This window comes from Lygodium microphyllum, chromosome 4 (genome assembly GCF_053477565.2).
Source record: "Lygodium microphyllum isolate KBCC chromosome 4, Lygodium_microphyllum_v1.1.10, whole genome shotgun sequence".
NCBI lineage: Eukaryota > Viridiplantae > Streptophyta > Polypodiopsida > Schizaeales > Lygodiaceae > Lygodium > Lygodium microphyllum.
In genome coordinates, this window is record NC_141138.1 from 167,132,701 (window position 1) to 167,159,590 (window position 26,890).

The window sequence follows — 26,890 nt, forward strand, 5'->3', positions numbered from 1 at the left end:
TGGTTTGGGGAAAGGAAAAGAGTGGCTACACGATAGCTAATCTATCATAAATGGTTGAACTCTTGAAATAATAAGAGCTCCAGTGAAGTCTTTTATTTGAGTGCATAAAACTTTGACAAACCTAATTCCTATCCTTGTATACTCCTCAAACTAGCATAACTTGTTTGGACCCATGACCACAAGCAATAGGATTCTATTTCAAATATGTATTACATAAAAAATAATTTCAAGGATGCCCCCTTAAGAAATCATCCATATCATGTGTGTTCAAATTGTATTAAAATCTTCCATTTCGTTACATGTTATAAGGCAATATAATAATCCATTTTTATTATGAACTTATGGTTTTTTTCAAATTACAATGAAAATTTTCCATGTAGAAGTCAACATAGTTTGTAATTTTAACTAATTTTGTTAGATAAAATAACCCTTCTATTGACACATGGTACGCTTAGATTTTCCGAAGTGTACACATTGATACTCTAGCAAAATCACATATTTAACCTTTCCTTTTGACAAAGTTGGGATACTAATATAGGATAAAAGAAAAAACCATTGTTGTTTGATATTAAACCAAAAGGCAAGCTGCCAATTATAAAGATATTGTGCATTATTCAATGAGATGCAATATTCAACTGTACAATAGAGAATGTACATTGCTTCAAAAAGTATTCTAAGTCACTATATATTCCAATAAGAAAGCTTCTCAGTAAAGTTACAATAATTGAGGCGAATCTGCCAATTCAACCTCTTCCATTCATTTGGCATCCATTGGTGAATAGTTCTTAAACTTCACCAAAAATCTTCTTATAACTCTACCTTTTACTTTCCTATCCTTGAATCATTAATTCACCACATTGAGCAACTTACAAATGCAAAGGAGAAGTGGAATGAGCTCAAGGAATTGTCTGGTGCAAGAGGAAAGAACTCCAAAATCTTCCTCAAAATAGAGTTCTTCAGCTTGGAATACAAGCAAGGAGAAGACTTTGAAAAGTTCATTTCCCACATGAAGGACCTGAATGCCCAACTAGCTTGGAATACAAGCAAGGAGAAGACTTGGGAAAGTTCATTTCCCACATGAAGGGACTGATGGTCCAACTAGCTTCAGTCCAAGCTCTAGTTGCTAAAGAAGATGCCATTGTAATGTCTTGAAAAGTTTTAATGAAAGTCTTCCCAACTCTTGTAACTACTCTAACAAATGTATCAAATCCTACACTTGAAGCTAACATTCATTCTTGTCCAGATGAGGAGAAAAGAAATCAAAGGGAAGGCAACACTAGCTTAGCATTTACCTCAACAACCCGTGATCAACTCTTAGTCCTTTCCATAAAAATCCTTGTAGGCTACTTTATAAAGTCATCCCATTGATTGATTGAGGGGAGGAACATTTTCATGCTATGTAATCCAATGCCACCTTGGTATTTTGGGGGGGGGGGGGGGGGGGGGGGGGGGTGTGTGCAGTGAATGTTGTACTTCATGAGCACTGAATAAGCAAGATCTTCTACTTGTACTTCGTGAGATCTCTTCTTCCTCTTGTGCACACTCTTCCATGTTGCAACTTTGATATTCCAACACAAGCTTCTATGAATAACCTAAGTTCAAGATTGTGAAGAACATGGTTGTAGTGTCCACTCTAAAACAATGTTTCGAATAAAACCTTTGATATGGATATAAAAATTATGCATGATATGGTTGCTATTTACATAATGAATTACTCCAAACTATTTGAAGGTGTAAATATGGATTTGGTGGTGTATTAAATAAGAATAGGGCTATGCCTCTTACTTAGATCATCAAAATTAATAGAGTATGAAATATGCTCAACACTAAGGTTTTCGACTTGATGCTAGATGCCATGCATGTCACGTGTTGAAACTTTGAAGTTCAGGACAAAGGATGCTCACAAGGTCAAGTTCACAAAGACTAACGATAGTTTTTAGAGCCTTTACAAAGTGCAAGTTGCAAAAGTGATATAGTACAATAAGACTATGCAAAAATGTGATTGTAAAATACAATTTATCATCAAATTAGATGAAAGTGAAGTTAACAAAGGGGTGAAGCTTTAGAGAGTCGAAATCAGTTTGAAGAATATAGCTTTATATTATTTAAAACACAATCCAAGGAGTTTTAGTGTCCAATCAGAGTGCAACATATGGTAGCTTGCTTCATTTGAAGTTCGAAAAGAAGCACTTAAGGTTCTAAAACTATTCTTCATGCATATGATTATCCTAAAGATTATCAATCACATCAAAAAGAGTGTGAGAGGCTCTTGATTGAGGGATTTGGTAAACATATTGATGAATAGCATCTAATAGATTATTTGAAGACTTTTTAAATACTTGGTTTTGCATTTCCAATGGTGCAAATGCAAAATTTCCATGCCTATATTGCTTGACATGGAGGGTAAAAGATATTGATGGCAAAAAAAAAAGGACAATCAGTGTGACAATATGCAGCATCTTTCCTACCTAGTCATGAGATAAAGAAGACCCAAATTGGAAGTCTATATTAAATATACACCTAGAGCCTATCATATATGCTATTTGGATGGATTTGTTTCCATAGTGTAAAAAGTGTAATTAAAAGTAGAAGTTTTTGCAACTTGCAAGAAGTTGGAGAAAGTTTTATTAGATATATGACCACACAAATATTAAGTAGCAATTGAGAAAGATGAGAGAAGAGATTGGGAAAGAGTGAAACTGTGCTTAAGAAACCTTGCTATGAAGGGGCCCAAGCTGGAAATTTTTATTTTCTCCATAGCTAGCAAGCTTGGTATACTACAGTTGGAAACCTAGAAGACTATGGAGGTTGGGAAATTTTACATGTTACCATTCTAGATCATAGCAATACATGAAAAAAAGGGTGAAAAAAGTCAAATTTTAGATTAGTTCTCATATACATGCTCCATTTATTTGAAAGATAGTCTTGGATAATGAAAATAAGAGTTGTATGACATTGTGCATAGTTTCTATGATAATATAATGGAGACCTAGGATGCAAGCTTTATTGCACACTATATTGTTAGTACTTCAATGAAATTCTTGGGTGCCTAGGATTTACATTAGCTTCATTTGGAGTTATATTTTTAATAATGTGTATCTTTGTAGCATATTCTACAAGTGCATGGGCCATAGTTTGCAACACAAGGAAACATTGGAATTTTCTCTACTCAAGGAATGGAAAGTTTACATTGGATAGCTCATGGTTCATACTAGAGAAAGACCAATCATGGAAGAGAGCTACATAGCAACAAGATAGTGCTTCAATTGCTATCTTGGTGGTATAGGATAATAGTGGTTGATGAAGCTCAAGATCAAAGAGAACAAAAAAGAAGAACACAAATGAATTGGATGCCAAGGCAATGATTTACATCAGATGTATAAATAAACATTTTATGATGTGGAAAAGAGAACTATGTAAAGTGGTTAATAACAAGTGTCGAAGGGGGTGGAAAATCTGTTCGAAGGGAACTAAGAGAAACAAACTAGTCAAGTGTACGGTACTTTATCTTTATCATTTGTGTGTAAAATGTTTTGAAGTGTAGAATCACTTTTGTGCATGTAGGTCCTACATTCTAGGGTTTTCTCTTAACATATATTTTCATCATTCTCATTGAAATTTCACATCTACTACTTCATAGGGCAACATTGGCTAGGACCAATCAACATGCAAAGAAGACTCTAGTCAAGGCAGCACATTATATCCTTGAAAATAGAGGATCCACTTCTAATCCTTTTGATGGCCCACCCTCAAGTCCCTACTATCATCGATAGCGTCCTCCTCAAAAACCTCACAAGAAATGTAAGTAGAGGTAGAGCATATGCAAATTTGTATTATGGTAAATTAGGAAATTCCATCTCTCCTTTGAGCCTATCTTTCCCAAGGCAAGCTTCTCACAAGTTATACAATAGGTTATTGAAGCTTTTCTTGTAGATTTGATGAGTGATGCTCAATAGTATGCAATACATACTAAGTGCGTTACTTATTAGAAACTTTTGAGAACTGAAGGATGCATTCGTTGAAATGGAATAATGGTTGTAATTTGTTTGACTTTTGCCAAATGCCATGAGTGAAGAACTATTGTATGAGTTTAAAAGCATAAATGGATTTCACGCTTAATTCTTTAACCTTTTACTTGCACATGATTATAACTTCAAAAGTAGGGTGTCCTATTGCTTAATGTTATTCAACTCAATGTTAATTCTATGATTTTACTCATGCATGATTCTCAACAAGATAGATAAGTTTTTATTGGTAAATGGTACTTAAATATGACAAAACTTGACATGTGTCCATATGGGGCTAAGGAGCATACAAAGTGTGCTATTGTATTGCTTGAAGTCAAGGATGTTAATGTCGATTCTTTGAAATCTTGCTTGCACATTATTCTTAAATGAATTTCTTTTATTGCTTGACATAGTTGGAATGCAATAGAATCTGATACACGTGCTCATTTGGGTTGTAGGGTGCCTTATTTCTTGGAGTTGATAATACTAATGTTACATATTTGACTTTATTACAATCACATGATTATGAGTAATACAAACTTGATTCATGACTTGACAACATAAATGTGAGAGTTGACACACATGTCATAGGACTACGAGGAGTATGCATACTTTTTGTTAAGAAAATAAGCTAGAAACGCCCATGGTTGAAGTCTAGTGTGTTAGGCCACTTGATTGCAAATTTCATCACATTCTAGTATGAACATCTTGCTCATTCAATTTTTTCACTATACATGCATGTGATGATCATTTACACATGTTTAGTTTTAAAAGGGTTAAATAGATCTCTCCTTCACATTTTCACTTCATTCTTTCACTCCTCTTATCCATTGTTTTTACCCATGGCACGCACTAAGCAAGCTCAAAGCACTCCCCATCTAAGAAGACTCCCATGATACCACCTAGAGAGCTACAAGGAGGTAAGTGTATTCCTATTATGCCAACACTCAAAGCATAGGCTAGTGGCTCCTTGCATGTAGAAGATGACCCAATGAATTGAAGCCCAATGTAGCAAAAGAGGAGATGGAGACCTAACATTGTGGTGGTGAGAGAGATCTAACGTATACAATAGGGGTAACCCAAAGTCTATTTTACAATATCAACAACACACCACCCTTAGCACATTTTGGTAATAAGTAGTACATGGTAGTCTCGTATGTCAATTTAGCATAGGCTCCATGGAGGCCTTATAGATTATTGCAAAAGGACACCTTATTGTATGGCATTTGATTGCACTAGATTGGCAACCATACATGTGAAGACGATAACTGTCATAGAGGACATAAATATCGTAGTCCATCTTCATGAGAGAGAGGGCCAAGGGGAGGGGGGTCATACAATGACGTTAGTTAGAAACTTCAAGGGTTGTAGATATGTATCACCACACTACATTATATATAAAGGTCTAAGATACTATAGGTAAAATATTTCCTTCACACTTTTTTAATTGCATTCATTTTGTTTAATTATTTTATGGTACTTAATGAATGATATGTAAACCATGCGGTTTGTCAAGGGTTGCCCCTCGCATAGTTTATATGTGTAGATGAAATTACATGTACATGCAATCCATGATAGTCATGGAACAAGTACCTATGTCGCAAGTGATCAAATATGAAAATGATTCGCACCACATATCTAGCATGTCTTGTACATGTCATGTATGTACATGCATAATCAACCATATTAAGAAAAAAAAAGACTACTTATTCAGAGTAAAGTTATACTAAACTAAGAAATCTTACATTATCATCAAAGTCGGTACAATTAAAAAATCACTACGATGCCTAACAATAGAGTCAATCAAACCTTGGCTTTTTTGTTGGAGGGGATGGTGGTTTAAAGAAGTTGCTTCCTTGACATTTCTTTCTCAAGAAGCACCGACGAATTCATATCCCTAATCTTTCCTTATGTAGCAAGCATGTGGATGACCCCACCATGTAAACACTCAAAGAGGTACAATAGCTTTGAACTCTTCACCCACACAACCTTCTCTATAATGGATATTCTTGGTGCCTTTTGAAATGGAGTTATGAGTCTCAATGCTCACATCCTCATAATGGACTTGTCTCCTCCAACCCATCACTTTCTATGGAATACCACCACATCATTGATCATGTGATTAGCACACTCCTTCGATATCAAGTACTTGAGATGGTTAAGAGATGGTAAACCTCCTTCCCTTGATATAAATTCACTAATATTTGGAAAAAAAAAGCTTAACGATTTAAAAAATGCTTGTGGCAGTAGCATCTGTGATTAAGGCTAGAAAGAGCATACATGTGAAAATTTGTTGGAAAAATATACTTGCCAATGCCTTGGCCAAGGCCTAGTACCTGGATTTTGGACCCAATTGAGTAGAAGGTGCCTTGTCTAGCATCTAAGATACTTGTAGGCATCTTTTTCCAACAAATTGTTTTCTATCAAGTTTCAAGTTTCAAGATTTGTCATGAATCATAGGATCAACATTGCTAAACTCGCCTTCTTAATTCCAAAACATACATAAGTAAGAAAATCTTTAATCTATCGAATAGCTACCTCTAAGGACCTAGAATCAAAGAGAGAGAGTGATTGTAAGGAAAAACTCTATGAAAAAGGCAAGCAAGAGAAGAGAGAGTCATCGCAGAAATGCTTATGCAAATAAGCCATGGGAAAAAAAACAAACAATGGAACAAATTACTCTTTATACTTGTACAAGAGAAGAGAGAGTGGAAGGTGTGGATGGAAAAATTCTATAGCAAGAGGTAGCTTGCTTGAGATGAGATGGACGGTAAAGCCTGCCTATTGATTGCCACACACAAATCCCCATGCAAAAGAATTGAATGTCACTTGTTGGCTCTCTAAATTGATAGCAAGTGTTAGCATGGCTCTCTAAATTGGAAGCAAGTGTTAGCATGTGGCACAATTTTGGTGATTGGAGCCCTTTTGGGTATGATTTATGAATGGAGATGTCATAGGGTAAAGGGGTCAATAATGTGATGCCCCCCAAAAAGAGAACACACCCCATCCAAATTGAGTGACAATTTGGTAGCCATGTAATTTTTTAAAAAACTTTGGATTTTATACCTTAAAGCAATACATCCTTGAGTGTCACTCTATTGGCCCCTATATGGCACTCTTTTATGAACCCTTCATCTATAACTAGGGCTACTTAATAAAAATATCAAAATGCTACAATGTTTTTTCTTTGAGCTCTATATGAAATAAATAGTTTGAACATAAAAATATATTTTTTAAACTCACTTGTACTCTAGTGATATTCAAAATACCATTATCACTCTTGTTGCGTGCAAACAATGAAACAAAGCCAATTTAGAGTTTGCAAAGACTTGTGCATAATCCTTCTAAGCCCCCTCTTTCAACTTTTCCTTCAAGGTAAAGTTAGAAGGAGAAAGTTTCTGATATTCCATGATAAAAAGCTAACCGACTAGATGCCAACAATCTCTGAGTCTAGGACTTGAAAAGCAACTCATAAATTCACATTCTGAAAGGATATTTTAAAAGTGAAACAATCTATCTTTGAAGTAAAATGATAAAATTCAACAATAAACAAAGCACAACCTAGATAATAATTGAGAGAGAGAGAGAGAGAGAGAAAGAGAGAGAGAGAGGGAGGGAGGGAGGGAGAGTGGTATTAACATTCTTTTAGACACCTTAGAGACGTATATGACAAAGAGAAATAAATCAAAGTCTTTTGTTACAATACACTTTGGGGAGCCATTGGCACAAAAAGAAACACATGCCAAGTTACTATTAGCACCAAAAGGAACCAACTACTAAAGCCATCAAAGTTACTAGTGAGTCATGATCTAAAAGTAACTTAGTCTTAAGCTTCCTAAGTTCTCTATGATGACTTTACCACCTTGATAATCTACCCATTTGCCCTAGAAGTAACTTATTGCTTAGGAGTTATTATAGAGAGAGAGGGGGGGGGGGGGGGGAGGATAAGCAATGTTAGCATAAGACCAAGCCATATTGAGTGGATAGTCATCAATATAATACATTCAACTCTACAACAAAATATATAGATGCATCAACAAATATGGGGCCTATGGCCCAAAAGATTCTACGAGAGAGAGAAAGAAATAGCTTTTGAAAAATATCACAAGACTAAAGTTCAAAAATGGATGCTATATATAATTTTGATTGTGGCCAAGATCTCAAACCTTTAGAGAGCCTCGTGAACCCATAGCAATGTTTCAAACCTTTGAAAGTTCAAATTGAGGTGTCGGAGGTTATGAGGCGGTCCTCTCCTCTCCCTCAGATTCCACTTCCAAGAGGCCTCAAGGGGATTCTCCTGTTTCTTTACAATATCTAGACTTGACTCGTTCAGGTAGAGCAACACCTAGTTCAGCAAGATGTTTTGCTTGCAAATCAAGAAAGGCGGCTTCTTGCCAGGACAACTCCTCGGACAACCGGAAGATGCTCTCTTGTTGCGACCTTGCCTGAGGGCAACAGTTCGTGAGCCGTTTTCCTGATTGATTCTACAGTGCCTCCAAATGACTTATAAAATTAACTGAACAAACCCTAATCAGCTCATTTCATGCTTAGAGTCGTTAGACTATGTGAACTTGTAGCATAACCAAATTACAGAACCTGCTTCATTCATCCTGCACACATACGTCGAGGACTACGTAAAGCTCCAGCAGAGAAATTCTCACCCATATATCAGAGTTCGCAAATCCACGTAGACCTCACAAACTAATCAATACAAGCTATTTTCTTCGGAGGAAAAGATCTACAAATATGCAAGGCAGGGGATAAGTAGGCTATTAAGATGGAAAGCTTCAAAATCTATTATTTCCGCCCTGTGCAGCAGCAAACAAGGTCGAGGATTTCGCTGCATTGTGCAAAATGCTTAAGCAAGTACCCGAGTTCGTTCTTTAGCTCTGCTTGATGTATAAACCCCTCGTCCATACTTTGCACCAAAGATGACTGAATCCCAAAGCATGAACCTCACAAGAAAGAAACTTTTTCTCTGCCAAAGTCCAAACATCCCGGGTATCCAGCTAATTAATAATATTTTCTCAACCTCTTTTGCCACAGCAAGCATGTGGGAAACTCCTTCCCTGTTATCCTCTATTCCAAAAGTCTCCCAAAGTTATGGATATGTGAAGAGTTCAATAATTTTCGAGGTGAGCCCTCTGTTCTTAAAGTGTAGGGGCACAAGCAGAAGAAAAGGCACATACTTGAGCAATTCATGATGCGTTGCACTATTAACGCCCTTCAAAAATGTGCCTTCCTAACGTATGATCATCACACGAAATACCAACATAAGACATGCTATAATCATTGTACCTTGACTGATCACAGCAAGTGCAAGCTGCTTATGATCCTGCACAAGCAGATAACATCAGCCTCATATCTATGTATATCTTCCCATCATAATTGATGATGGTCACTGTTCTAGAGCTCAAATTTAGAGATTTCTTTCTCTTGCTGATTTTCTCTCATCTTTGCCCGATGCATGTACAATCTGATGATAAAAATTGAAGATTTAAACCTCAACTTCAGCTTGAAGTGTTGCTGATTGAAATTGCTGATCCCAAGTCTAAAACCATCAAGGTTTAGGGTTTGCATGGCTGCATTGGGATGTGTGCATGCATGTCTCAGTGTTCTATGAAGGTTATGGGTGCAAATTTGGTCAATATGCAACAAATGAGACGTTGAAAGTCTATTATAAGACTGTTTTGCATGCAACTAGAGAAGATTCAATTTGGGCTTCCTTGATTCCATAATCAAGGGGTAAATTGGAATTTAGGATTGCTGATTATAGAGAACAATAAGATATTCCAAATTTTGTAAGAGATTGACTTGGTCAATTGAGGAAGTGAAGACTTGAGAGCAAATCTCTTAAGTTTGTGGCAAGGCCTTTCACCTTCCTCAAGATTCGATCATTGTCTTGGTTGTAAACAAGATCTTGAAAAAATGTGAAAAGACATACTACAACAGATGCTAATGTCTTTGGAGCCAATTAGGTGCCATCTAATCTCAATTTCTTGACGGCATTCTAGCCCAAAGTAGTGAACCATTGCATTTTGAGGTTCTCACTTATTTATTAAATTATTGCTTGTTATATATTGTTGGTTAATCAAGTAAATCACCACCCTCTCCATCAAGGAAGGCTGGTTACATGGTTCCATTGTTGGGATACATTGACTCTCTCGAGCAAGTGGGCTCGAGACACCTGATTGCAAGTAAGATGAAACTAGCCTTCCTTCAATGGATGGGTGTTAATTCCCTAATTACAGCTTAATTATAGCACCAAGCATTTATTGCAAAACTAAAAAAACAAATTTACTAATCTTTGGACAATCGACACCTAGTTGGCCCCAAAACTAGCACCCCTTTCGGTATTTCTTTAGCTTTATTGAAGTAGAAGTTGATTTACAATGGGATTCTCCCAATCCCCTTCACAATCCAAACTCCTCTTGCTGTCCAAAGTGACTAGCACATCTTCAATCTGATTTGCCCCTTGATTCGGGCAATCAATTGGCCTTCACCCACTTCAAGAAGAGTGGAAATGCCCCAGATTTGATGGCTAACTGGTCCTCCGCCTGATCTCATGGTTGGCTGGTCCTCCACCTGATTTCAGCTGAAAAGCACCTTCAGCCCTAAATAATTCAGGTCTTGGAGCCTTCAATGTATGACATCTTTCCTGAGGCAACTACTAAACCCTAACTTCTGCTGTAAATTAGGGTTTACAAAAGAGGTTCACCCAAAATCTCCACCTCCAATGACTAGATTGTTGTGAGACTTGGAGCAAAGCTGGGAAATGGCTGGTGGACAAAGAGAGAGAATGCTGTAGAGAGAGAAAATTCAAAGATTTATCGTCAGAATTTAGTGAAATTGAGTTGTTGACCTAGTTTTCTAGCCCCAGATGGATTCACTAATAGCAAAGGGAGAAGTAATCTTCAGGAGAAAGTGCATCAACTGCGATCATCACCTTTCCCTAGTCAAGAATATGCAACTATCTTCACCAAAATGGTCCAATGGCTGAGAAATAGCCCCAAAAGCAAGTAGCAGTAGCCTACCAACCTCTCTTCCGAACAACTCCAATATGCAAAAACCAAATTTCCTTCTTCCTTTAGCCCCACTTTATCTTTTCCAAACTTATATGAGCAAGCTTTGTCTTCTAAACTGAATTTTCAGCATTATCCACATTATTATATTATTATTTTGACTCAAATGATTAAAATTAATATAATAATTATTTTGGTACCCAAAAAAGTAGTTTGACCAACCAGTAATTAAATTGGTTAGGCCACTTCATCTCCCAAGTCCATGTGCCATCTTTAACCATTAGATCGGCGTTAAGTATCATTAGACGCCACATCTCTACTGTCACCAACTAACACTTACGGCCAAATAAATGACTTAGACCAATCATTGGCACTACATACAACCTAGTATCTGTACAACATAACTAATTGTAACTTTTCCGACTATCTTGAAGCTTTAAAAGAGGTCTTCTTCTCTTTGCTTTTGTTGTCCTTCCTTGGAGCGTTCAAGAATCAAGTAAACTGGGGATCCTTTGTCAATTCAGTAGAGTGTTTTGATGCTGCTCACATTTGATCCTTGAAGCTATCATTGAATTCTTCAGCCTCTTGATGCAAAGAAGTGCCGACATTTGGATTATTTTCCATGTTTTCAACTTATTGTCCATGTTGAGACCCATGTCCAAAATCAAAATGGCATTATCTCCTTCTCCATCATCCATGTGAATGATCAACGAGGGATGCTTCCACTCCTCTTGATCTCGTATCACCATGTGAAGACATGTTTGCTGTAACTCACTAGTGAGAGCCATTTCAGCAAGATTGCAATGATCTCAAATTGCAATCAAGTTCCATGGGCCCACCGATTCAAAGGATTTGATAGCATCCTAGCAATGAAACCATGAAACCAACCTTCCTTCAGTGGATGCATGGTAATTCCTTCATTACAACTTAACTACAACTTCAAGCATTTATTGCAAAAATAAGATTACAAATTTACCTACTAATCTTTGGACAATGGACACCGGGCGCCCCTTTCGGTATTTCTTTAGCTTGATTGAAGTAAAAGTTGATTTACAAAGGGATTCTCCCAATCCCCTTTACAATCCAAACTCCCCTTCTATCCAAAGTGACCAGCAAGTCTTCAACCTGATTTGCCCCTTGATTCGAGCAATCAATTGGTGTTCACCCACTTTGAGAAGAGTGGAAATTCCCCAAATTTGATAGCTGCATGATCCTCTACCTAATTTCAGCTGAAAATCACCTTCAACCTTGAATAATCCATGTCTGGCACCTTTCCTGAGGTAGCTACTAAACCCTAATTTCTTCTGTAAATTAGGATTTACAACAAAGATTTATCCAAAATCTTCACCTCCAACAGTTGGATTGTTGTAAAACTTAGAGCAAGGTTGGAAAATGGCTAGACAAAGATAGAGAATGTTGTAGAGAGAGAAAATTCAAATATTTATTGTGAGAATTTAGTGAAATTGAGCTGCTGACCCAATTTTCCAGCCCTAAACATGGTAACCATGAAACGCTTTTGCTGGCATTGAAACGCGAAACAATTGAAACATCTGAAATGTTTCACTGAAATGCGGAACGCCTAGAATGAAACAGATGACTAAAACAAGATTTTTAAATGGAAACCAATTGTTTTTTTGTTGCTTTTTTGAGAGTTTTTAAACACTTTGCATATATGATAGATATCATTTCTTGACATAAAAGGGTATGCATGGTATAAATGTGTAAGTTGCAACTCATTATTTAAAAGAAAATTATATCACATATATTGTTCAACCGTCTCACTTGGTGTTTTATTTGGGACTTATCCAAAGGTGAAACGTTTCGGGGTGAAATGCAATGTTTCGGGTTGAAACGCAATGTTTCAAGGTGAAACATTTGGGGGGTGAAATGTTTCGTAGTTACCTTGGCCCCAAATGGATTCACCAATAGCAAAGGGAGCATTAGAGATTGTAATCTTTGGGAGAGAATGCATTAGCCACGATCACCACCTTCCCCCAGTCAAGAATATGCAATTGCCTTCACCAAAATGGTCTCAAATGGCTGAGAAATGGCCCCAAAAGCAAGCAACAACAACAGCCCACCAACCTCTCTTTCGAACAGCTCCAAAATGCAAAAACCAAATTTCCTTCTCCCTTAAGCCCTAGTTCATCTTTCCCAAACTTGCATGGTCAAGTTTTGCTAAATGGTAGTCTTCAAACTGAATTTTCAGCATTATGCATATTATTATATTAACTTTTTGCCTAAAATGACAAAAATTAATATAATAATTATTTCGGTGCCCAGAAAAATATTATGACCAATCAATAATTAAATTGCTTACATCAGTTCATCTCCTAAGTGTCCCTATGCCATTCTTGACCATTAAATTAGTGTTAAGTACCATTAAACCCCACATCTCTAATGCCACCAACTAACACTTATGGCCTGTGAGATCAGAGATGGAAGCTCTCTGCTGAAAGTACACAGTAGACAATAGAGAGAGCGAGAGTGAAGATAGCTCGACACACGATGCAATTCAAGTGTGTAAGAGAAATTACAAAGTACAACCCTTAGACCTTAGGGTTGTTAAGGTGCGTTTACACCCAAAAGGTATAAAGTATGATAAGTGACCGAACTGTGTAACATAAACACGCAAATTAGAAAATGATGTAACTGGGGAAAAAAATCTCTCATAAGGAGATTAAAAAGTGCCTCAATGTCCTACATCGGATCACCGACACTCCTCAGTGAGCGTAGGCATGAGTCAAACCCAACAAGCCCCCCTAGAGTGAATAGTGATCAGCATACAAGGATTATCTGCCAAAGGAGATCAAATTTAAAGCATTGCAAAATGCTTCAAATTTGTCGCGAGAATTGGTAAAGATGTCTGCGACATTGCTAGTGGTAGGACAGTAGAAAAGGTTGATATCTCCTACACGTAGCCTCTCTCGGACAAAGTGATAGTGGATCTCTATGTATTTCATGCATGCATGAAACACTGGGTTCCATGCCTTTGCAATGGCACTCTGACTGTCAGTAAACAAAGGAGTAGGCTTCATGACAGATACATCAAGATCAGCCAACAAAAGTCTCAATCATACACATTCAATTGTAGTAGTGAAAGTTGCCTTGTATTCAGCTTCACAAGACGATGCGGCAGCAGTGGATTCTTTCTTGCTAAGCTAGGAAATGCAATATCAGTCAAGAAAGAAACAGTTTCCACTTGTAGAGTGACGTGAATCAAAATCACTAGCCCAATCTAAGTCATTGTAAGCATGTAATTGCAGTAGTCCCCCCTTGGCATAAAAAAATCCAAGAGTCCTAGTACCCTGCAAGTAATGAAAAATACGCTTCACAGCTTGTCAATGTGACATGCGTAGCTGTGCATATATCTGCTCAGGGCTGAAACTGCAAACTAAATATCTGGCCTTGTGTTGCATAAATAAATGAGACATCCAACTGCTGGAGCATATGTATGAATGTCAAACAAATCACTGTCATCATGCAATGTTAGCTTGAGTCCAATCTCTATCGGTGTGCTAACTAGCTTGCAATCATAGAAGCCAAATCTCTCAAGGAGTTTTCCAATATATTTGGGTTGTGACAATCCAATGCCTCTAGCATCACAAATAAACTGAATGCCCAAATAGTAATGCAAAGGCCCCAAATTTGATATTTCAAAAGTTTGTTGCAAATGTTTCTTGAATGCTGAAATGTGATCAACATGTGTCCCTGTGAGTAGAGGATCATCTACATAAAGATAAATGACCAGCAAGGAACCCCCCTCTTTGCATACATAAAGAGTAGACTCTGATGGGTTGTTAATGAACCCTTGGCTGAGTAAAAAGACATCAATTTTTGCATACCAAGCTCATGGAGCTCACTTCAAACCCATACAAAGCCTTTTCCACCTTGCATACCAAGTGTTCGGATCCCTCAACAATAAAATCAATGGGCTGATATGCATACACTTCTTCCTAAAGTTCCCATGTAAAAATGTAGTTTTAATATCAAGTTGGTGCACAATCCAACCATAATGGGCAGCCAAAGCAACCATACACAAAATGGTAGTCATACGGGATGTAAGAGCAAATGCCTCCTCATTATCAATGCCTTTCTTTTGCGCGTAGCCTTTTGCCACAAGCTTGGCTTTGTACTTATCAATGGATCCATCCGCTTTTCTTTTCAGCTTATAGACCCATTTAGTACCAATGGCTTTCTTTCCAACTAGCAATGTCACTAAATCTCATGTTTGATTCTTCATAATAAAATCAAATTCAACTTACATTGCTGCCATCCAATGCACACTTTGTTGTGCATCCTCAAAACAATCACGCTCCTTATCATCAAGTGTGTGTGCTGCCATAACAAACTCCATTTGATTAGCATGATCATGTAGACGTGGTTGTCTTCCAGTATGACCAACAATAGGAGCATCCAAATGACTATCTTTCATAGTCTACAAGTACAATCTAGGCATTTGCCCAGCTTTGTGATTATGTACATGCTCCTAATGAACCTCAAATTCAGCATCTTGCTGAATATTCAGATCAGCCATAGGCTGAATTTCTGCATTGCTTAATGGAGCAACTGGCCGAACATTTTATTCATTTACTGAAACTCCAATTGTATCACCAAAAGAAGTGGGCAGCAGCCCTTTAAACACATCATTTGCAGCCTGATATGTGTCAAAACCGACAAGAGATAATTCTGATTTTTCATCAAAAATCACATCCCTACTAACAAAGACTTTCTTGGAAACAGGATCGTACAATCTGTATCCTTTGCTCTCACTGATGTACCCTACAAAAATGCATTTGACAGCCTTGTTGCCTAACTTCTTTCTTACTACTTTCGAAATATGAGCATATGCAAGACACCCAAAAGTACGAAAGTGATCAACTGAAGGTTTCCAACTGTTCCAAGCCTCAAAAGGCGTGACATTTTTCAATGCCTTGGTAGGGCACCTATTCAAAACGTGACAAGCACACATAATTGCTTCCATCCAAAAGCCATGTGGCACATTCTTAGCTTTCAGCATACATCTGGCCATCTCCACGAGTGACCGATTCTTCCTTTTTGCAAACCCATTCTATTGTGAAGTATATGCAATAGTATACCAATGGGCAATGCCTTCTTGCTTCAAAAAATTATTCAACAAAGAAGACATGTATTCTCCCCTCGCTCCAAACGGAAAGTCTTGATTCAACAACTAGACTGATTTTCCACAAGTGCAATAAAAGCCAAAAATGCATCATACACATCTGACTTTTTCACCAATGAATAGACCCAACAAAAGTGAGTAAAGTCATCAATAAAGATGATGAAATAATAACATCCACCCAATGACTTTGTCTGCATAGGTCCACATACATCCAAATGCACAATTTGCAATCTAACTATTGCCTTAAAAGCAACATCACGAGGAAAAGAAAATTGATGTATTTTTTTCAAAATGCATCACTCACAAATATGCTCACGAGGTCTCTCCAAGAGAGGTAAACCATCTAGCATCTAAGTACACTGCATAAGCATCAAACTACCATAGTTAACATGCCCCATGCAAGCATGCCATAACTCTGCCTATAAAATTGCATGACTCATAGAAGATGCCAAATAGACTGACTGATCAATCAAATAAGCATCTAACTCATAGAGTCTATGACATAATGTGCAAGTCAATACCAAAGTCAAGAATTCCATATCCCTGACCATGCATTTTTCATCATCAAATGTGACTTGCATACCACACTTTGCTAAATAAGAAATGGGCAACAAATTCTTCTTTATCCCTGGAACATATAATGCATCCTGTAAGCGAAGAGTAGAGCCATCAATGGCTTTCAAGTCAATCTCCCCAACACCTCTAACATAGCAAGATGCATTGTTGGCATATTGCACAGATTTGCTAAGAGGAGCTGCAATAATAGAGGCAAACAAATCCATGTGGGATGTAATATGCTTAGAAGGACCACTGTCAAAGAACCAAGTGCTAGCATTCTCAATAGAGCTGAATGCTCCATCAACCCAAAAAGAATCATAACTATAAGTGTAAAAACAGTAGTCACGGTCAATAACAAAAGACGCAAGCTCTATAGCTGTAGAAGGTACATTAGAAACAGACATCCCTAACTCCTCCTTGGCAATGCGCTTCTTACATTCCGTAATGTAGTGACCTGGCTTCTCACAATAATGGCACTTGCCCTTCTCGGCTTGTGTGCCCCCTTGCTTCTTGTTGCTTTGTGAAGTACTTGAACTTCTAGAACTCTGCAGAGCATTTCTAGACTGGTTGCCCTTGCCCTTCTATCTCACCATAAAGGCCTATTTAGAGGCTACAACATCCACCCCATAATTAGGACGCTGACTTACGGTTTGCCAAAGCTACAATAGATATTTAAGCCAAGAAAATGCAAGATTTTCAACAAAAGTTGACTCAGTCCCAAGAAGCTTTGCAGCAGGCCTAGTGTTACTGCAGCCCCTTCTTCACAGCCTGCTGGGCTGGCTGATGTATACAAATGAGCATGCTTGTGTCCCCAGTTCCAAGCTATGGTCAAGCATATTCAGGCTCCTATGGAGACCATTTACTCAACCTTTCAACTGTTCTGGAGTTGGAACAGTCCAATCATTCTTTCTAGGTATACTACCATCAACAATGCTTGTTCTCTACTTTACTGAATGAGGTGGTCCGCTTAGTTTTTAAAGATAGTGGCAGTCAGGGAGACCATGCTTCTCTCATTTACTCATTTCTGTACATAATTGATCGTACTTTTTCACCTACTCCCGTACAATCCACTTTTTCAGGTCATTCTCTCACTCAATTCCTATCTGCTTCTACATCTGTTCCTAAATTCCTTTCCTTTAATCCATCCTCTTTTTATGATTTTTCTTACCCTTTTCTCCATCCTTTAGCCTGAGTTTCACTCCCTACTTCCACTTCCACTACTCATCTTCTTCCTCAGTTGGTGCTAATAATCCAAGATTTGATCTAACATAGCCATCGATTGGGACATCTAAGGCTCCCAGAGACACGAGCAGAGCCAGTTGCAAAAGCAAAAGCAGAGGATACAACAGAGAATCTATTCTTCTCTCACAGCAAACTTGGAGGAACTAGCCACACTCCATCAAGCTTGTTTATACCAACTATGGTTTAATGACCCCTACCATGTAGGACATTGGTTTGCAAATCAATTGGCCAATGTTTTCAAGCATATGGGAATCTGCTTCTAATGCATTCCATAACTATTTGCAGTTCAGTAGAGCCCACCACTCAGTTGGTAGATCCTTCTGTTCACTTGGTAGCTCATTTTTCATGGTATCTTACTTTCATGCAATCCACAAAAATTGAACTGCCAAGGGAACGTAAAGCTCTGCTGACTCTGAGCAGCCTTTGGCAAACTGCAAATAGTTATGGAGCACTAAAACTGAAATGCAAGGCTAGAAACTAAAGTGCATGGGCTGTTAGAGCTCCAACGTCTCCACCAGACTCAAACAAAGCTCACAACCAGGAGATGACTAGCATGAAATGCATAGGAATGCTAACAACCCTCTCTCAAATCCTGGGGAGTTTCCAAAGACCCAACAAACTCATGGATGGAGCATAGAAGCCTGAGACATGTAAAAGTTGAATACAAAGAGTGGACTGATCAGTTCATGCATGCAGTCCAAGGCATCAGTAATGAGGACAGCGGATCAAGCTGATGATGGAAGGCAACACCAACAGATGGAGGAGAGTCCCTGAATATTGGAGTGTGCTAAAACCTGCAAGATTAGTAACGACCAACCAACTGAGCGGGGCAGAATAAATAGGCTGCTCCTGACAGAACTGGCCGACCAGCATCAGGCCAAGCATTTAATGCTGCCGACCTGCATGAAATAATGCAGAAAACGCTAGCGGTGAATTAAAAAATGCAGATCACAGTAAATAATGCCAATCACCTCATTTCCTCCAGTCATTGAAAAGGAAATGCAAAGGGGCTGAAAACTTATCTGTGGCAGTGTGAACACACCCAAAACTCGCTGAAAAAGAAGTGTGTGCTTTAAAGAGAGTTGCCTCCTCCATCAAAACACATGACAAACATGAGTGTCACAATTCTTAATGTCCCTGTCTGACTCCGACTGGGGCTTACAGGCAAGAGATGACTGTGCATGGCACACGGCTGCTAACACCCCTCTCAGATCTTGGATGTAGCTGAAGGTCAAACCTTACATTTGAATAGCATCTTGTTGATTGATTGATTGAGAGAGAGAAAGAGAGAGAGGTGTGTGAGGGAGAGAAAGAAACAAGGATGGTGTCAAGCCCCTGATGCTACCGCCTAGTTTTGCCTGTGCGACTACCTCCCTGCATTAGCAACAAACGCTACCTGCCCTACTTGCCTTGGAGTTCTGTGCCTGCAACCATTCGTCATCCATTCATTTGCTAGGAGCTGCTGCGGATTGGCCCATTTTTCCAGGGAACCGCCCTGCTTCACACAACACTGTTCTCTTGTCTCTGCAGGGAGCCGCCCTGCCTCACTATTCACAGCATTGTTCTCTTGTCTGTGTAGGTCGCCCTGCCTTACACACCGCCCTGCTATCCTCTGCACATCACCATGTTTGTGGCTGGGTGTTGACACTCTGCACAGTCCCTTCCTTTTCAGCTGTCCCGAACTGCACACCACAGCAATCCCGCAAGTCTACTTTGCTGCCGTGTGTCAAGGTAAGGCAACCTGTGGGAAACGGAGGGAGAATGACATGACAGCCTTGTCCTTTCATGGAGGGCCTAGATCAAGCTGATATGGATCCATCAATTGAAGGCTTGGGTCTAGATATGGAGGTGAGAAGAAGAAGCAGTCAAAGAAGAAGACATGGTAACTTGCACTGAGGAGATGGCATCACCCTCTCTTGATGTCCAACCATCTATCAAACGCAGCAAGCATCTTCATGATGAGTTCATTGTTGCTCCTAAAACCCTAGACATGGGTGATTCTGCACCTCGCTTGTATGTTCAGGTGGCTTCCAATTCACAGGATTTACCGAAATAGAACTTGGAGCAGCTGCTCAAGTCCGCAAACTCCCTCTTGGAAGAATATGTGGAGCATAATCATCAAGCCATTCCTGCCTATGTGGAGGAGGAGGTTCTTGATACAAAAGTGCCGACTCATGAGGTTCTTCACTCCTTTTTGGCCTATGTCAGGATCCGCCATTGGCTGACCTCTATTCTTCAAATCGACGGCATAGAGATCTTTGTTGGTCCGTGTGGGTTTTATGAGGTCGTCCTTCTTTCAGCTTCGGCCTGCAATCTCCTTCTTCAAAAGCAGCCCCTTTTCTTTGAGTAGCAGTTTTGCATATTGTCTCCTGGCGTCCACTGCTAGAGTTCCAATCTTTACTGAAGCAATAGTGTCCAATATAGGTGGAAGTGGAGGATTTCCCGACTGTTTGGGCCCTTCTCAAGGATCCAATGGCTACCAAAGGCCATGTATTGGTACCTCCCAGCCTGAAGGCAGCGAACAGAAATAGATTGTGCATGCTATGGGACACTGCCAGGAAGCAACCTAGCTAGTTGCACCTCAATTGTATAGGCATGCGGCCTCTTTGGTGTTCTAGCTTAAGTGGGGTACTTTTGCTAGTCACTAGTTCTCATGAGGTCAACTGGGTCATTTTATGGATGAATGTCCAAATCAGAAGAGTGCCTTGGTGGATCAACCCATGGACAAGGACCAAAACATGCCTTCTCACTCTGCTGAGCAACAGATTGCTCAGCCCAGCCAAGTCCAAAGATAAGCAACCCGCTCCTTCTTCAGACTTGGAAAACCAAGGGTGCCGATGCAACAAAGGAAAGGCAAAGAAGAGTTTTGTCCTAACCACACCAGCTGCCCCTTCTTCTTCACAGGACTCCCTCCGCACTTATTTCCATCAAGAGACAAATCCTTGAATGCGCCTACCGCTGAAGCCTCCATTCTTACCAAGGAACCACTACCCCCCAAAGAGCAATAGCCACATCAACAACCATCCCAATCGACATTGCACACCTATGACCCTCCATTTCACTTAGCTTTTGATGCTGCTGGTAGAGTTATCACCCCATGGGATCGAAGGTCGAAAGGTATCCACGTTCTTCCTCCCACCCAACTGATGTGCCTTCTTCCTCACGGCATGAAGATCAACCACCCAATCCCTTTGTGATGTTGGGACACTTCTTTGAAGATGGTGTACTGGAGACATTGGTGGTAGCTAAAGCCTAGTCCCATGCAGCTAAATCCCACTCTTGATCCTTTGTGTCTATCTAGTCCGACGATGCCTTTTGCACTCTCATCTTGTTGCACTTACTAAATCCATTGCACTTGGTTCATACATGATGCCCAAGAGCCAACTTGCACTTTGTAATCTAGATATATTGTACTTTTTTTTCGTAATTAATATAAATTACCCATTACGAAAGAAGGAGAGAGTTTATTAACGTCTCTAGAAGGCCAAAATGGCCTATGAGACCATAACTAATACAACTAGTATCATCATCTCTCATCAGAGAAGAAAACAGAATTATGTCTAGGTCTACATGATAAATTGAAATGGAAAATGAAAAATATGGAAAATTGAAAAACTGAAAAGAGAATAGAGTATCTCTCTCTCTGTGTATGGAATCCACCAAGACTTTGCAAGCTACCTCTGATTGAGTCATCGTGGTAATCTTCGTCTGTAACGAGCAATCGTGATGCAAATGTGTCATATATGAGCATGCCTACATTGCCCAAGAGATACCCTAGGGCATCGTGCTCTACATAATGTTGTAGCTCTGTCTACTGTGATGCCAACTGATGATATCCCTCGATGGCACCTATCAATAGGAGATGTAGTGTCTAAGGTGGCAGTGGTCGACGTATCACACAGAGAGAGAGAGAGAGAGAGAGAGAGAGATTGAGTTGCCATTAATATACTTCTATTCACAAAAAAAAGAAAAAGAGAGATTGAGTTGCCATGGCATCCTTGTGTGAAACTTTAGTGGGATTTGCATAGAGGGTGACAATACCCAACAACATGGTACTCTCCTTCCCCCCTTCCAAGATCCTTCACTTCCTCTAGTGACTACACACACCGCACTAGCACCAACGGCACCGCCACCCTTTTCACGAGGTCCTCACCTTCTTCCTTTGTTAATCGCACTCCCAAGCAACTGCGGCAGTAGAATTAGCTGCTTGGTCTTTATGCAACATCTTCAAAAGCCAAGGAGAATGCTATCTTCATCATCTTGGTATTGGAAATACCATGGGTTGGTTTGTGATACTAGGCTGGTGCATTTTGAAGTGGTTGTCGGTCAATATACAAGCTAGGTGAGCTTTGAGTGAGCATAACTTTGATGATCTAGGCCTACTAGTGGATAGAAAGAGGTAAACATAAGATAATTGAAAAGAGGTTAGGAAGGTAGTGATGTGAACCTGCCTGTGTACATAAACCTTATCCAACATAAAACAGGTATCTAGACGAAAAAAAGAAAAAGAAAAGACAGATTGCATTGCTCTCTCTCTCTCTCTCTCTCTCTCTCTCTCTCTCTCTCTCTCTCTCTCTCTCTCTCTCTCTCTCTTTCTTTCTTTCGTGAAGATATTTGAATTAAGTAGCAATATTTACATCAGACCATTAGATCAGCTAAGAAAAACAGAACAAACACAAATGAAGGTGAAAGGCTACCAAGACTCTAATACACAAATATCACACAAAAAGGACAGTTGGTGTGGAGCGAACAATATCCAACCAAGAAGTAGCAATACACCAAACTACAAACACAAGCCACATGACCATGGATGCTCGAGGCCGAATCAAAAATAAAGGCATTCCGAGTATACCAAATATGCCACAGAGCTATCCATCCAAGGAAATGGAAGAGGCAGGAATAATCTAATTGCAAAGTAGACATAGAAGTCATCCTTCCCATAATCCACAAACGAGTTGATATCCGTTGTAGCTGAGTTGCCAAGGACCACACACGGGAAACAAAACTCCAAATCTATCGAGCAGCAGGGCAAGAGACAAAGAGATGAAGCAATGTCTCATCACATGTAGTGCAAAATACACAGCGACCGTGGGAGATCTTGCAAGCACGCAACACATCCCTAGTTGGAAGACTCCCAATAAGCAACCTCCACATGAATACTTTACCCTGATAAGGAACATTAGACTTCCAGAGTTGGAGGAATCTTTCCTGCCACTTCTTTTTGCTATCTAAAATATGCCATAATTTATTAGCCTTTTCAGTGACCCATTTCTTGGCCTCAACCATCTGATGATAGATCTAATTAGTTGACCTTTACTCGAAATCATCAGGAAGCACAAACATCCAATCTTGCCAAGGCGATGATGGCTATAAAGTAGGCAAAGGAGAGAACCTCAAAAACTTGTCCTGTATGGATGACCAAATGTCATGATCGCCATGAGGCACCGGAAAGTATTGACGAATACAATGGAAAGAATAAAGATGGGGCTGTCCAAGAATGACACCATCATGGACTGTCTGCAACCCCAAATGAGCCATCCAATTAAACTTATCTCCCTACAAATCTTTATCAGGCCAATCCAACAACATGGAGATAGCCAACACTTCTCCTTGCAGCGAATTCTCCTCCTTACAAAGATCAAGAAGGTGCCAAACTATGTATCGCTCTCTCTCTCTCTCTCTTTTTTCGTAAAAGGTAATTGTATTAATTACGAAAAAAAGTACAAGTTTACATGATTACAAGATACACGATGGCTCTAAGCCATCATGTGTAAAATCTCTCTCTCTCTCTCTAAAGTAGTAAACGACAAAAGGGTTACAAAAAGTCATGGCAAAGGCGCAGAGGAAATTGCCATATGCCAAGGAAGTAAGTCCTCCTGAGGGAGTAAGTCAGAGTGCCGAATGAGATCTATCTGCCAATGCAAAAGGCCTTTAAGCCTAGCAATATGTCCCTGAACATTATAGGATGAGTCAAAAAGAGAAGCATTCTGAATGGTCCAATTGTGCCAACAGCCCCAGTATCTAAGAAAGTGAAACAAGATCTTCATATGCAACTGAGCCGGTGTGGGGTATTTGGGCCGCGCAAAAACCCAGTCAAAAGGGCTTAACGAGAAGCCAACCACCACTGCTCACCAAACTGCCAACAAGAGTGACCAGATTTTCTTAGCAAGAGGGCAAGAAATAAATCGATGACGGGCCGATTCGACACTGGTGGTGCAAAAGAAACAATTGCCATTGGAGATTCGACGCTTGGAAAGGGCTGAAGAAAGAGGAAGACCACCAATCATCACCCTCCAAAGAAAGACCTTGCATTTGAAAGGTGTCTTGTTCAACCAACCCTCCATCACAGTTACCTTTCACCATGACTGAGGTTTACATAAACCCCATACAGTATTAGCTTTTAGTAAGCAGCCATTGATGATCTTTAATCAGAAGATGATACACCTGGTTAGCTAAGGCCTTTTCCAAATTCAGCCGGCCTGCAAGGTCCCAGTCCTGCCAAGGATGATCCAAAGCAAGGGCAGGAAAGGGTTGTCTGCTTTGGAGCACCATCAAAAGCTGACCCCATAAATCACGGTATCCACGAGGGATCTTGAAAAGCCTCCTGGCTGTACAAAACGATATTAACACATTGCGGCTGGCAAGGGTGGCATCTGCAACTGAAGTCAAGCCCAAACGTGCCATGCGGTTAAATTGTGGTCTAAGCTCATGTTTGCCTTCCCAAGAAAGTAATCGCGAGGCTGCCAACAATTCCAGTTGGAAAGAGTTAGTAGTTGAGCGGTCCTCCGCTGGATGCCACTGAGCCTTCTGGAGAACAATTTCTGATGAAGGACTAGAAAACCGCGAGTCTGCATTAAGAACATGCCACCAGGAGCTCCGAATTTGGGTATTACCATGCACAAGTCCGTGATCCTCAAGAAAATAACGAGCTATAAAGACCCACGGGTGATGATCCAAGCACATGGCACGAAAAAGCGACCAACGGAGTGCCATCATATGAGTTTCTGCATCCAAAATAGCCCCACCACCCATGTGTTTGGGGGTACATGCATGCGACCAAGAAATCCATGAAATGCTTGCATGCAAGGAGTCCTTCCATAATATGAAACGAATGTACTGAGTCAGAGCATTCAATGTAGTAGTAGTCCAAGGCAGCAGTGGCAAGAAATATGTGAGCATTGGCAACATAATTGTCTGAGCCACTTTGAGGCGAACATGGAAGGGCCAAGCTTGCGACTTCCAATATAGAAACTTAGCTGCGAGTTTCGGTGAAATCCGCTGAAGTAGTTGCTTCGGCCAAACATCAACACCCAACGGGTACCCAAGGTGCCTGACAATGGAACCACAGGGAACAACCATTCCCTGCCAGTCCAGTGACTATAAATCTGACTCCGTGCAACTGAGAATGGCTGATTTCAAAGCATTGATACGAAGGCCAGAAACATGACCAAAAAGAGTCCAAACATCCAATGCTTTGCGAAGATTATCCTTGTCCGCACGCAAAATCATAAAGCTATCATCAGCCAAGGATTGACTAATGAAGTGCTGTCCAAAAGGAAGAGACAATCCTGCCAACTGAGTAGAAGCTGCCATATGAGATAACATCGAAAGAACCGGATGAGTCGCAAGAGCAAAAAAGAGAGGACTCAGAGGGCAACCCTGTCTCACAGAGCGTGTAAGGACAAATGGCTCGGTAACACCACCATTCAGCATAACTAACGAAGAAGCCTCAACACTAATGGTGTAGATCAAACGAGACATCCAAGTACCAAAGCCCATAGTAGACGTAAGTTCTGCAATGAAAGACCAGTCTAAATAATCAAAAGCCTTTTCCAGGTCCAATTGAATCAATACCACCTCCTGATTAGAGTGCCTTGCATAGTCGATAGCCAGTTGCACATTTAAGACATTATGCAGAATGTTTCGGCCCTTAATGAAACCATATTGAAGAGGATGCACAATGGCAGGAAGATGCTTATGGAGCCGATTCATAGAACCCATCAAAGAAATTGGTCACCAATGTTTCAGCATAGACGGCGACGGAACTTTTGGAAGCAGCTTGATAAGTCCTTTCCATGAGGAAGGCATCAACCCCGTTTCCCAAACATGCTGAAACATAGCCGTCAATGGTTTCACCAATTGGGTAGCAAAAGCCTCAAAGAATTCATTGGTGAGACCATCCCAACCAGGACTTTCATCCTTGGGCAAGTGTAACAAAACATCCATAACCTCCGCCTCACGAATATCTGTCTCCAAAGTAGTTTGCATGTCATGTGGAACCTGATTGCGGACCAAATCATAGAAAACTGAGCGGGAATGAGTAATTTGGTCCGAAGGTGCAGGAGTAGAACCAAGAAGGTCTAGAAAATAATTCCTGCACATATTCACAATAGTCTGAGGATCAATGACCATTTGACCTTCTGCATCCTGGAGTCTAGTCATATTCTCTCGAGCAGGAGATGCATGGAGAGCTCGAAAGAACTTACGAGTCTGACAAGCATTGTCTTGCAAATTCTCATTCAAATTTTGCAATTTGGCCTACTGATAAGATTTCAACTGAAACTCTTTAATAAGATCAGCCAAACGCATAGCCAATGGCAGCAGAAATACATCATCTGGAGTCTCCACCAATAGAGAACGAACCAAAGCCAATAATTCCTCCGCTGTCGACAAAGAGAGGCGTGATGGATCCCATACTGCCGAACAACCCACTGCACATTAGAGAGCAATCGTTCAAAAGAAGCATTGCCCTTAGAGGAGAAGTCCAATAAAAGTCTATCAATCAATTGCTGCATGTAGCCCTGAAAGATTGAATGCTTTAAATAAGACGAATTGAAACGCAAAGCGAGTCTATCCAAAAATTGCTTAAAAGGTGCAATGGGCTATGCAAGCATCTCAAGCTGTAGAGGAAAATGGTC

The 26,890-nt window shown here is 39.9% G+C and overlaps 1 protein-coding gene across 3 annotated transcripts in view; it reads right to left on the bottom strand.

Annotated features, from left to right (window-relative positions):
- Window positions 1–7,949: 7,949 nt before the first annotated feature.
- LOC148037869 (uncharacterized) overlaps window positions 7,950–26,890 on the bottom strand; it is a 56,915-nt gene continuing 37,974 nt past the window's right edge. The window contains exon 4 of one of the 3 annotated variants that reach the window (XM_087676828.1): window positions 7,950–8,452. In XM_087676828.1, coding sequence (XP_087532954.1) covers window positions 8,291–8,452 — 162 coding nt within the window. In that variant the 3' untranslated portion in view covers window positions 7,950–8,290. The other 2 variants (XM_087676827.1, XM_087676829.1) reach the window with 2 other exon arrangements.